At 38.8% G+C, this 12,405-nt stretch overlaps 1 protein-coding gene across 4 annotated transcripts in view; it reads left to right on the top strand.

Annotated features, from left to right (window-relative positions):
• SEMA3D (semaphorin 3D) overlaps nucleotides 1–12,405 on the top strand; it is a 145,834-nt gene that overhangs the window by 44,685 nt on the left and 88,744 nt on the right. For 3 of the 4 annotated variants that reach the window (XM_042792344.1, XM_042792343.1, XM_042792345.1), the window contains exon 2: nucleotides 2,162–2,352. In XM_042792344.1, coding sequence (XP_042648278.1) covers nucleotides 2,238–2,352 — 115 coding nt within the window. In that variant the 5' untranslated portion in view covers nucleotides 2,162–2,237. Of the gene's footprint in view, nucleotides 1–2,161; nucleotides 2,353–8,664; nucleotides 8,735–12,405 lie in introns of those variants that run through there. The other variant, XM_042792346.1, reaches the window with a different exon arrangement.

The raw sequence follows: 12,405 nt of genomic DNA, 5'->3' as shown, positions 1-12,405 counted from the left end.
TGACTTGAGAAAATGAGCCCCAAATCCTCTGGTGGGATCCCCATTGGCTAAGGCCCAGACTCTCAAGCCATGACTTCTCAGCATATTTTCACTGAGACTGGCTCCCTCTTAATTGCTTCTTTTTGAAGTGTGGTTTGTCTCTATCATCCCACTGAAGATGAACAGGGCTAGTGTCTCTTAATATAGTCATCCCCCCTCCTCCCTCCCCTTCTTTTTCCCTTCTTCCCCCCAAAACAAATTTCTTTAAGGTGATAGAACCTTGTGATAAGCTGGTCAGCATCAATCTTATGTAGACTAACCACAAATGGTTTTACTGACATGGAATAAGTAAGGGGCTTCTCTCAGGATCCTATACTCTAATAAAGGGAAGGGAAAGATGAACCAGAGGCATTTCATGTTTGTTTTGTTTTCTTGCCATGTCATCTCATGAATATGTAATGTTACTTGGCCAAAAGTAGTGTAGTCAGAATATGAATGCTGAGGAAGAGATTGAGAAGAAAGAAGCTCAATGTTCTGCTATAGGAAGGATGCTTCGGGCATTTTATAAATCGTTTCCCTCTCTCTCTTTCCTCATCACACCCTTCCTGCACACTCCCTTGCCTTTTGCTATTGGCAGAGGGTCCGGAGGCTCAGAAAGCCCCAGCTTCATCCGAGAGAGGTTTCCTCTGGCAGAGAGAACTGAAGGGGTCCTCTTTCCAGTTCCTTCATGCCAGGAAGGATGTACCACCTGCATCATGAGGTGCTAAATTGATTCTGGATGCCTCCACAGCTCACAGACCTGCTCTGGCATCCGTGCTGCAGTGAGCTGAAGTGCCAGACCTGTGGAGTGGCTCTGGGGCAATGAGCTATTCTGCATCTCTCATGGGCTTACAAGGAGCCTTTCCCTTGATGTCCGTGTATGTGCTGGCTGGTGTGGGCACAAGGATTACTCTTTTAATCAGACAGTTTCAGTACCTTTCAGAAAAGAATTTTCATGGCAAGTCATGAGCCATTAATCTCATCGCTAACCATAACATTTCCTTACTTCTTAAGTTATAGCAGTACACAAACACTGACATTTGTCATTTCACTATCTCCTTTGACCTCTGGTATCAGGTATTTGCAGGGGAAAGGATCTGATCTCACAGATAATTTCATGCTCTGAACTCTGTGATTTATTAACCATGAAATTTTGCCTTCAGAACTCAGGATGCCATTTCAAATAATTTTATATGCAAAAGTGGAGTTATTGGGCAAACGAGATCCCTTATAAGTGGGTACAAACAGTACATCAGAAGAACTGTTGCTGCTTTCTGTTCAGCTACTGGGGTGGCAGTGTAACCCTGAGGAAGTAGGTTCACTGGAGTTTTATGGTAAATAAAATAAGGAATATAAGGACAGTGATCATTACTTTCACATGTAAAACACTTAAAGATTTGTGGAATATGAATGACTGTTATTAAGTGAAAAGTGTTTCAAAGCTGGCTTAGTTGCACACTGTGCTAACAAAGTCCTGTATCAGCCTATTGACCTGAGTATGAACCACTCATTAAAGTTTATAGGACATTGTGGTGGGTAAATTGAGGCAGTAATTCTGCTGGAAAAATCATACTGAAAGCACATTTAAATCCATCAGCCACATTGACTTTTTTCTCTATTACAATTAAATATAACTGCTTGCTCTATCCAATTTTCTTAGTTTATTAATGAAAGCTTATGGTGGGTATGTACTCACTGTTAACTCAGCTTGTACTCCTATGGTATCTGAGATATTACAGTTTATTTTAGTCATAGCATAAACATACAATAGCTGTTGTAATGAGATAAAGAGAGAGTTATAAAACATTAAGAAATCAAATGGAGCAGTGTGAACTAAAGTTGCATGGTCACTTCTGAATGGCAAATGTTCTTTTTATGGATACTTCATTAATTTAATTTGTGCTTAAACTTTAGCTATGTTAGACATTGGTGTTTGAAAAGTTTACATATTTTTCCAACCTCAAAGTGTGTAAGTTTAGTATTAAAGAAACAGATTTACAACATTTTGATTTATACTAGAGGAAAAAATACTTTTGTAGCAAACGTGTTAAATGAATTACTCTTTACAGATCTGGCTTGCCTTCAGAATTATTATTTATACAATAATGCAAAAAAGCTACAGATGTTTTCTTTTTGCTTCCAGATAAAATTTGGATTGTTTGAAAACTGGGAAGATATTTCACTGTAGTGCAAAAGAAGATACAGAAGAAGAGAGCAGAATGAGAGCTTCCCAAGTACCACATGCCTGCAGCCTGTTATCTTTAGCGATGCTGTTCCTTCCTGTCACTGGAACATCAAAACAAAATATCCCAAGACTTAAGCTTTCCTATAAAGGTAATATTTTCAGCATTTTTTCTGATTCAACCACTCTTGTTTTGACATGATTTTGCCAGCAGTTCATTTGTATTATTAATCAGGAAAATGAAATGCAGTTTTCCCTACAGTTCCCAGAAACACATGACAGAAGTCTTAAAGATGGATGAGTTCTGCCACAGGACAGTATTAAATTCTGGGGTTTGGGTGAAAGGATCTGAAATACAACTTTTTAAAAATTATTATTTCAGTTTTCTCCCAGAGGATATTAATATACCATACATAAATCAGGGGGCAGTCATTGCCTAAACGTAGTCTTCTACTGCTACTTGAAACGCCATGAGGCCCATTGGAGACATATTTATGTGGCTGGTGGGGGTGACATGGGACATGGAGGACACTTACAGCTTTCTAAAGCATCAGGGTAGGTCAGGAGACCTGCTGCAAGTGTTTCAGATGGCAATTATGTTATATAATATTTTTTTTCTATCACTAAGTTGGTATGTGAAACTTGAAATTTTGTTTTCTTCTTACATTATTGGATCACAACAGCGTGTTTTTCTGAGGACTTTCTTAAACTTATGTGTACTTCTTGTTGAGAATGTTACAGGCTGAGGGTTCAAACACTGATGCACTGATGTATTTTTTAATTCTTTATTGGACAAGTTCTTAAAGAAGTAGATTTCTTGTTGCTTTGAATGTACAGTACATTTGCACAGTTTTTACAAGGCACAGAGATACATCACTTTGATATTGTCTTTTTAACGAAAGCAAATGCTCTCCAGATAGTTCAGTTAAGTTTAGTTATGTCAGCACCCTGCCCTTATGGGAGCTAATTCTGCTCTCAGGTTTTCAAACTTAGGTCTTCCTATGCATTACAGAATTACACTCAGGATGGTGATGGAACAGGAGGTTGTAAAGCCTTCATCAGTGGTTATGATATGTTTGTCATGAGTTTAACACACACAGGAATTTACTGAGTAAGCACAATGTCATTCTTTTTATTTACATGCTTCTCTTTTGCTAGATTTGTATGCCACTGTGTATGGTATTCTCCTGTGTATATATGTGTTTGAATGTGTTTGTGTGAAAGAGGCTGAGGAAGATAGATCAAGGGATCCTGACAACATTTTTATAAATTCAGGAAACAGTTGCATTCACTTAAGCCAACGAATACAGACACTGAAATACCTGACATGAGTTATGAAAGTTAGCAATAAAAATCCCCTAACATATAGCCAGACTTTTCACAGCTAGGCCTTTTGAGATTATTCCCAATAGCAGCATATACCATATGGTGATGGCATTTATTGCGGATTTGACATTCACAATTAGTGAATTCCTCTCAACTTCAAAAGCAGATAGCCTTTGGCAAAATCCTGATGGATGCATTTGGCAGGTAAGGAGGGGGAGAGAGAAAAATTATTGAGTTCAGCACAGGAAAAAAAGTCACTGAAATCTTAGTTTAAAATAGTGGCAGAGACCTGCTGGGAGTGGTTGGGAAAATGACTGAGCTCATTTAAAAAGACAATAAGTGGATGATTGATATTTAGGCCCTGACCCAAACTTTTATTAGCAACTTTATAAACCTTTCAGTTTGGCTTGAGGAATCCAGTTTCCTATCCAAACTTATCCACCTATATCCCTGTAGGGAGAAAAAAAAAGCAACAGCAGATACGAAATGGCACATAAATCTTAATTTGGAGAGCTGCAATGGAACTGAAAAGCCAAAGGGAAGAGAATCATCAGACTTTATTTTGCCTTCCCTTGCTTTTTTTTTTTTTTTTTTTTTTTTTTTTTCGGGGGGGAGGGACAGGGACACACACAGTATTTTTCTACGGCGAACAAGAAAAAAGCTATTGCTTTTTTTTTTTTTTTTTTTTTCATACTTTTGCACTGTAAATGGTGCAGGTAGTACTTGCCATAATTAAATTATGTTTTTGTTGTTGATAACATCATGGCAGATATCCTGACTATTTAATATATTAGTCAGAATTAAGCTTACCTTCCCCCCCCCCCATCTCCCAGGTATTCCAGCCAAAATAGCTCCAAGGTTTCTGAGAATAAGATGCAGGAGAAATGAACTGTCTTGCCAGTTCTCATAAAATTGTTACAGTCTTGACATTGACAAGTCCTGGCATCTCCATTCTTTGGAGTTAAGACTTGAAATATCATGAGGAGGATAATACGGGGCTCTTTTTCTTCTTTATGGAAAATTGACCAAATGGCCACATCAGGTAGCTCTGAAAACCTCATCACACATATGTGTTCATCTGGCTTCTAAAGATACTGTCTTTCAAGGATGGGTTTAATCTCCTCCCAAGTGCAACGTCTTTATGGGATGGCATAGCTCCATCTTCCCAGAATGTCTGCGGATTTCCTTGGATTACTGGAAGCGAGCAGGACTGCAGTCACGTCATCTCACAGCTGCAGCCCAGCACACCTCAGCTGAGGGCTCGGAAGCTACTTCTTCCATGCCCTGATAGTAAGGAGAAGAAAGGAGACGCCAAGTGACAAATGCTGAGCATGAAGTGTAGGACACAAGAATAGAGAAAAAGAGGGAAAAGTATTAAAGGAACACAGAGGAGAAAATTGAGAAAGAAAGAAGTCAGTGTTGAATAAAGGAAAGGAGAGAAGCATGGGGTAGCTAAAAGAAGTGTCTATAACTACAAGAGTGCTTCAATAAACCATAGTGTGTCATGAGTCCTTTGTATTCAGAGAGCAATAAAAGTTTTAGAGCTAGTCTGCATGGAAGTTACAGGTTTTCATCTCCTGTGAGATACCTTAAGGGGCAGAAATCTGTGCTGGAAATGCTAAAATACAAATATTCCAGTGAATGATGTGAGTACCAACGTGATGTCATATGATAGATTTCCTTTGTTGTTTACCCCAGTTCTAAAAAAAATCATACACACATAAAACTACAAATGCACAAAAGTCAACAAAAGTATCTTTTAACAGAGAAGCAAAATCATGTATACTCCTTGTTTGTTAATATAGTACACTATGAGCTTTAATTACATACATCGTTTTATATTCCCATATTTTTCTCGATTCAATAATTGAATAATTCTTCAATATTTCTTTTTATCTTCTTCACCCAGACTTTGGCTTTTAGATATTTGTGCATGTCATTCATAACCCAGAAACTCACTACTCTCATGATGCTTCTAGAGTGTTCTTACTACATATACTTTAATTAACATATACCTCTTAGATACTTTTACAAGATTATGAGGTGGTTTTATTATTGTGTTACAGCTTTAATATTAGAAGAAGGTAACAAACAGTCTTCTGATAGAAGATTACCATCTTTAGAAAACTATGGTCTGATTTTTGAATAATATTCCACATTTTAATAGTCTTTGTATAACACTGCTTCAGTCTCAGAGCAACGGTGTGTATCATTTGTTCACATGTAGTTGTAGATGCACAATGACCATCACCCAAACTGCAGAACTCTGCAAGCACAGAAGTAATGTTCAGCTTCCCTAATCTTACTGTCTGCTACCTCATTTAACATCCTCATTCCCACCTCTACAGAAAATGCAGAACGATTTTGTATATCAGCCTCATTCAGTATGGCATCAGTTCTGTTACTGAAGAAGGGAAGGACCTGTATTGTAATTAATGTATACAAATGTGTTTAATTCATATTGTTTAGACAGTCTTATTTCTGTCTATCCTTTGTGTAGCAGTCTTTGCCAATTTATTGGCAGGTGCTTTTATACAGACTTTTTGTGTGTATTTCTAGGTTTTACTTTATAGGGAGAGACAACAAATAACCAGACCAGAAGGTTGATTGCCTTCTAGGAAAAAAATAAATAAATAAAAATTCAAACTTCTGCAATTTGTGGCCCTCCTAAATTTTTCCAGTAGAAATATGGATGCCTAACTGCAATTTAAGCCTATTAATTAGCTTTATTTTGTTGCTTTTCATGAACATCTTAGAAGTAGTCTGTGCACTCAAAGAATCACAGAATTATTTAGGTTGGAAAAGACCTTTAAAATCATAGAGTCAAACCGTAAACCTAACACTGCCAAGTCCACTACTAAGCCGTGTTCCTAAGCATCACGTCTACACGTCTTTTAAATACCTCCAGGGATGGTGGCTCAACTACTTCCCTGGGCAGCCTGTTCCAATGCTTGACAACCCCTTCTGTGAAGAAATTTTTCCCAACATCCAGCCTAAACCTCCCTTGGCGCAACTTGAGGCCATTTCCTCTCATCTTATCACTTGTTACCTGGGAGAAGAGACCAACCCCCACCTTGCCACAACCTCCTTTCAGGTAGTTGTAGAGAGTGATAAAGTCTCCCCTCAGCCTCCTTTTCTCGAGGCTAAACAACCCCAGTTCCCTCAGCCGCTCCTTAAAAGAATACATTTATAACTCATAAGAATACATTTATATTAGAGAACAGTGCACCCTGCTTTCTTGGCTAGGGGGTGTGCCCCAGCCCAGATTTGTACCTTGTCACCAGTGACATACCCACATTGACATGCACAAATATATTCATCGCCATGTGGGAATACAGCCATGACCCAAATGCAAGCCACGCTTGCTGTGACCTGTGCTGATTTTGTCAGAGGACCAGGATCCTGCATTGTGACAAAGAGGAAAAAAGGCAAGACTGAAAGAAATCTTTGCCTTTTAAAACAGGATTTACTTAACACTGTTAAAAACAACTATGGAAGTAATTTAAGTCTAATAAACGGGAACATTATTCTCAGCTGATTTTTTTCTTCTTCACATTGGATGATTTAATAGGCATTCTCACTCCCACTAAAGTCATGGCAAGAGTTTTGCCACTGGAGTAAATTGAGGCAGGATTGAATTTCCACTCCTCTTGCTTTTTTACTCTTAAATAAGTGATATAAAGACATGCAATTCTGTCTCCTCTGTTGAAGGATGACAATGCTAAATCATCAGCTCCTCATGGAAATTAGCCACATCTAAGAATTATTTAGCTTCATGCAACACTTTGCATACATGATTTTCTTCCCCTTAAGAGTGATCCATTCTTACAGCATGGTGAAAAAGAAACCAGGAGATAACATTTTGGTGCCAAGAATTCTTTGGAAAACTTGACTGGATTGGTACCTTTCCTTAATGTTCTAAAAATGTTCCTTTGAACATGCTACTTTAAAATATCAAGCATCCTGTTTTCTAAATAATTTTTGCTTTAAACATGTTTTATTTTGTAACTGAAGAGATGCTTAACTGATATATCAGATCAGTTAGTTTGTTCTGTTTCAGTAAAGCTGGCTTATTTCCATGTCATGCACCATTTAATTATGCATATAAAAGATAGTTACAATTGTATAGCTCCATGAGCCTCATTTGAACTGTCTGTGACATTGCAGTAATCCCAGTATCACGATGGGGGTGTTGCACAACTGTGAATGGTTGGAACATGGTAAACTGGTGATATACAAAAAAGCCTAGAGAAGAGCTTGCATTTCTGCAGCTGTGCTTGCTCTACAGGAAGAGGAAGAAAAATCAGTAAAAGCATGCTTTTGTGGTAATACAGCAGCTGTAATTCTCAACATCAATGAATATCAAGGAAAATGTGCTGAGTGAGGAAGTGCTGCTTTTCTTGAATCTGTTGTTTGTTGTTTAATTCATTTTTGATGATTTGTGATTTCTCTGAAAAGTCTACCTCACATTCCTTTGTAGAGTAACATAAAATGTTTAGGTGAAGGTTAAGGTCTGCGTTTCAGATGTTTGTCTAGTAATGAAATAGATTTTGCCAGTTTTTTCTCAAAAATGCTTTCTGGAGACAGTGAACATTAAGACTTAAAATGTACCATAGGTTGAAGATGGATGGGCATTTCTGTCCATCTGAGGAAAGACTTGTATATGCTGTAGACTAAGTATAAACTCTTAGGGGTTTATTACATTTCAGTAGCGGGAAAAACATCAAGTTTCTTACAGACATTTTTTTTCCTTTTTTAAACTAGTGAACTTGGAGGTCAGATCCAACTATATGTTGCATTTTCTGTCATATAATTATCATATATATCATGTCCTGGAGAGCAGCCTCCAGTCAGTGACATCAACAGTTTACATAGCAGTTGAACTAAGAATAACCTTAGAGAGCTGACCCGTATCAACCTCTTAACAGTGTAAACAGCCTGTAGCTCACAACAGTTTTCTTTTTTTCATGATCACAAAAGGGCCTCAATTGGATAAAAAAAGAATTGTGTTCACAAAATACCGAACTATTCTGCTGAATGTTCACTTGATTAAGTCTCAGAAGATGAGAGAAAAAAACAAGAGTAAGACTCTGTGAAGAACGAGTAGTTCCTTGTTAAAAAAAAAAAAAAAAAAAGGATGAGACAACACTGAAAACTGCTTCCCTGGAAGAAGAATGTGGAGAAGATACATGATGAGCTTCAAAGAGGGTACTTTCAGAAATATTTTTCTAATTGAACTTTTACTGAAGGTGTTTGTAAAGCAAAGCCAGTCCTGAGCAGTTTCAAAAATCCCAGCCTTGTTCTCTTTCTATGCGCTAATTTGAGGGCATGATCCTCTTGACGTCAGTGTGTGTCTAGCAGTGGACATCTGTGGTTGCAGCGCAGGTCCTCGAGTCACATCCTATTTCCCTTTCCTCCCTCCCCATTTCTGCTGTTCCATTTATAGATCAGTTCCTCAAAGAAGTGCCGAGAGGTGCAGGGGAGGTCTGTTCTATAGTCAAAGTCCTTTGGAGAAAAATACACAAAGAGGTAGCAGAAGGAGACAGAGACAAAATTTCCTTTATCATGCCAGAGCGCTATTGGAGAAGTCAGAGGGATTGGCTAGATGTGGTTAAGAGAGGCATTTAGACAAGGGTTGGTGTCACAAAGGTACTTTTTTCCACTAATTCAAGAAAACAGGCATTCTGCTTTGTAATCCAAATCCTTAATGCCCCAGAGAAGTAAGCTGTGTTGTACCACAGAGTTTGATGGCTAAAACATTACTGAAGACACCAAAATTTTATGTTCAATTTATCCAGCAATTTTGGGAAGACTATACAAATCCCTCTGCATCATCCATGCACCCTGGATTTCTTTGAAAAATATTTCTCACTAAATATATATCACAACAGCAGTCTATATGACACCCACTGTTGCCCAAAAATTAATAAATAAATGTAAATATTAATAATAAAAAATATCAATCTCCCCCACCCTCCAATATTAAATAACAGCTTATGCCTATATCCTAATGATTGACAAGTGTTAATATGATGGTTCACATGGTTACTGTGTGCAGACACACATCTCTGATATCCCTCGCCCTGCAATTTTTATTTAGTACGATACTATCATAACGTTGCCTAAGTCTGCAAGGCAGATATTGGGTCTACCTGCACATCTGCATGTGGGACTCTGAATCTGGCAGAGACTGATAGGCAGAACTCCAACACAATCCACTAACATACAAGGGAATTAATGCAGGTATAAAACGAGCTCTAGTTTTAATGGCTCTGTAAGAATTGTGACTCCTGTCAATAGCAGAAAGTATAACTGATACTTATATTTCACTTGATGATAGGAGAACTTTATTCTAGTCCAAGCTATTATAATGTGAATTGGTTATGAAAATAACATTGCTGGAAGAGGTCCTGTGCTATTGCCAGTGTAAAACTATTTTGAAAACCTTCACAGTAGCCAATTGAGCTACCTTGCTAAACTTGCTTGCTTTTTAATCAAATAAAATATATCTGGAAAACTGGAAAAAGAATATAAGGAGAAAAATCTGAAGTTTCCTGAAAACAGTCATTCTCTAAACTTAAACTGTTTTTTCTTAGGGAATATTCATCCTGTGCAACTACCCCAGATAATGACTAAGTGACTTAAACAGTGCTTCCCTATAGCACTTGTATCTCTGTACTGCTCTGTAGCAATTTAGAGCAAGGCTATTAATTTTGCTGTGTGAAATCAACCAGCAGCCACGATGGTAGAAACAGCTAAAATATTAATGCCCCCACTGTCATTATAAAAGTTCTTGTTTCTCATTCAGACCATGGGAAAGACAGATTATCCGGCCCATATGAGAGAGGGAACCCCCCTGCGGGGACAGGAACAAGCAGTTACGTGTGGGGAGAGCAAGCAGGAACCTCCTAAAGCAGGCTTGCTGCCAACAGCGGAAATATTTGTTCCACTGACAGGTAAATCTGCTCAGAGGTCCTGCCCTTCACCTCCTTTCCTGTGCAGGCACTCCTCCCACCACAGCCCCCCCAGCCCTGCCAAATGCTGCCTTTGCTCCATGGGTAGCAGGTCCTGCTGGTGAGCTGGTTATTGTTTCCCAGAACTGGTTTCACTCCTTTACTGTGTCTGCTCTGCCACCTCGTCCATCTGGACCTGCCTGGTTGAGTCGAAAAACCAGAAGAGCTTTTTGACACCAGTAACCAGTAACAAGGAAATTTACTTGCCCTCAGGAGGGGACTGTGGGAATGTCGTTGAAGGACCATTAGCACTTAAGAGATCTCACAGGCTCCCTCAGACAGTGGTTTGATGGCAGCTGAGCCAACAGAACAGCGTGCTGCTTCTGGAAGGAGGACATCTCCTCCCCTGCTCCTTTCTCTCCAAACACACATATATCCACTTCTTTCCCCTCTCATCTACTCCCAGATGCATGGACCTACCCTTTCTCTTGCACCACCTCCAGCTCTCATCAAAACCTTTGTCAAGGACACATGCTATTAGTAGTTAGGACTTCATCTCTGTATCATTTATCTTTACAGCCTGACCATACAGCTTGTGTGGGCTCTGGTCCAGTGCATGTTTTTTGCAAATTATTGCAGGTTTCAGTGGTTAAACTTAGGGTATGGCTCCAAGTCTTGATGTGGGTGCAAGTGGGGTGTGTGTCTGTGTCTGTGGAGCATCCAGAAAGTGGGGAAGGGTAGGACATACAACTATTGAATGCTTTCATAAAGATCTGTGTTTGCTCACAGACACTGGTTATAACTCATGCACAGTATACAATTACACTAGTATGGAAATTGCAAATAGCAATGATAGGCCACAAATCTGGATTTTTCTGTCTCTGAGCTGTTTTTTTGAGTCGAAAACAGAGGCACTGATGGAATAACTGAGCAAGCAAATCTGTTTGTCATTAACTGTCATTTGCACTGTCAACTCACCTTATTCATGAGTAGCTCATGCTGCTCTGTATCTCTCCTAAGCCTACTGATATTGATATTAATGTGTTTTCCAGGCCCATGCCATCTGACACTTTTATTACAACAGAGCTGTTCATAACACTGCAGTTTGAGGTCTCTTGTCTTTTAGCACAAAATCTTCTCTACTTTGTTATGAACATTACACTCATTAGGAATCTGGCAAGTAGATTTGAATCTGGTGAAAAAAATGTTAGTTGGATGTATTATTAAAATATCTGAGCATTGTTTTAACAATACCTTTCATGTGTAACAGCTGTAAGCTCAATGGAATAAGTCCTGGTGTCAGATGCACAGGCTGAGAAAGCAGGTCTGAATAAAGTGAGTCAGACTCCAAACGAGATCTGTTGGCACCAGTGGTGTCAGACCAGCTACTGAGACAAATCCAGGTTTCTGTAGCCAAATATACCTTGGATTTACTTTCAAAAACTCCTTGCAGGTTTAAATCCTGGACAATGAAATCCACAACAAAATTCTTATTTCATCCAAGTGTAAAACAAAGTCCACTTATCTTAATTCTTAAGGCTGGAATTTCATCAGCAGGGAGAAAACTGAGTAAGGACTTAAAAATGTGTCATGTTCTGTACAGCTGCCATCAGATAGTGTGGATAGAAGAAACAGCACAACCTGCTGTTATTTTACCAGCCCACAGATATATGGGCTATAAGATGTAGCAAAAAGCTTCTCTCTCTGTCCTCAGCGTTCTGTATGCTCCTCCAAAGAATATCATGTTCTCAGAAGTTTCTCTGAAGATGCAGCTAGTAGAAAATTGCAGGTGCAGGTGCTTGAAAATACTCTAGCCATTTTTGCATCACTCTGAAGAAACTGAAGTCTGAAATGAAGGATTGGTACTATTTTGAAGACAGGTGCAATATAATGAGTAATTTATTTTGAAAGGAGGGATAGCAATGC

Source organism: Tyto alba, unplaced genomic scaffold (assembly GCF_018691265.1).
Source record: "Tyto alba isolate M040663 unplaced genomic scaffold, T.alba_DEE_v4.0 Super-Scaffold_2, whole genome shotgun sequence".
Lineage (NCBI taxonomy): Eukaryota > Metazoa > Chordata > Aves > Strigiformes > Tytonidae > Tyto > Tyto alba.
Note: the sequence above shows the minus strand (reverse complement) of the source record. Positions and strands in the feature narration are given on the sequence as shown.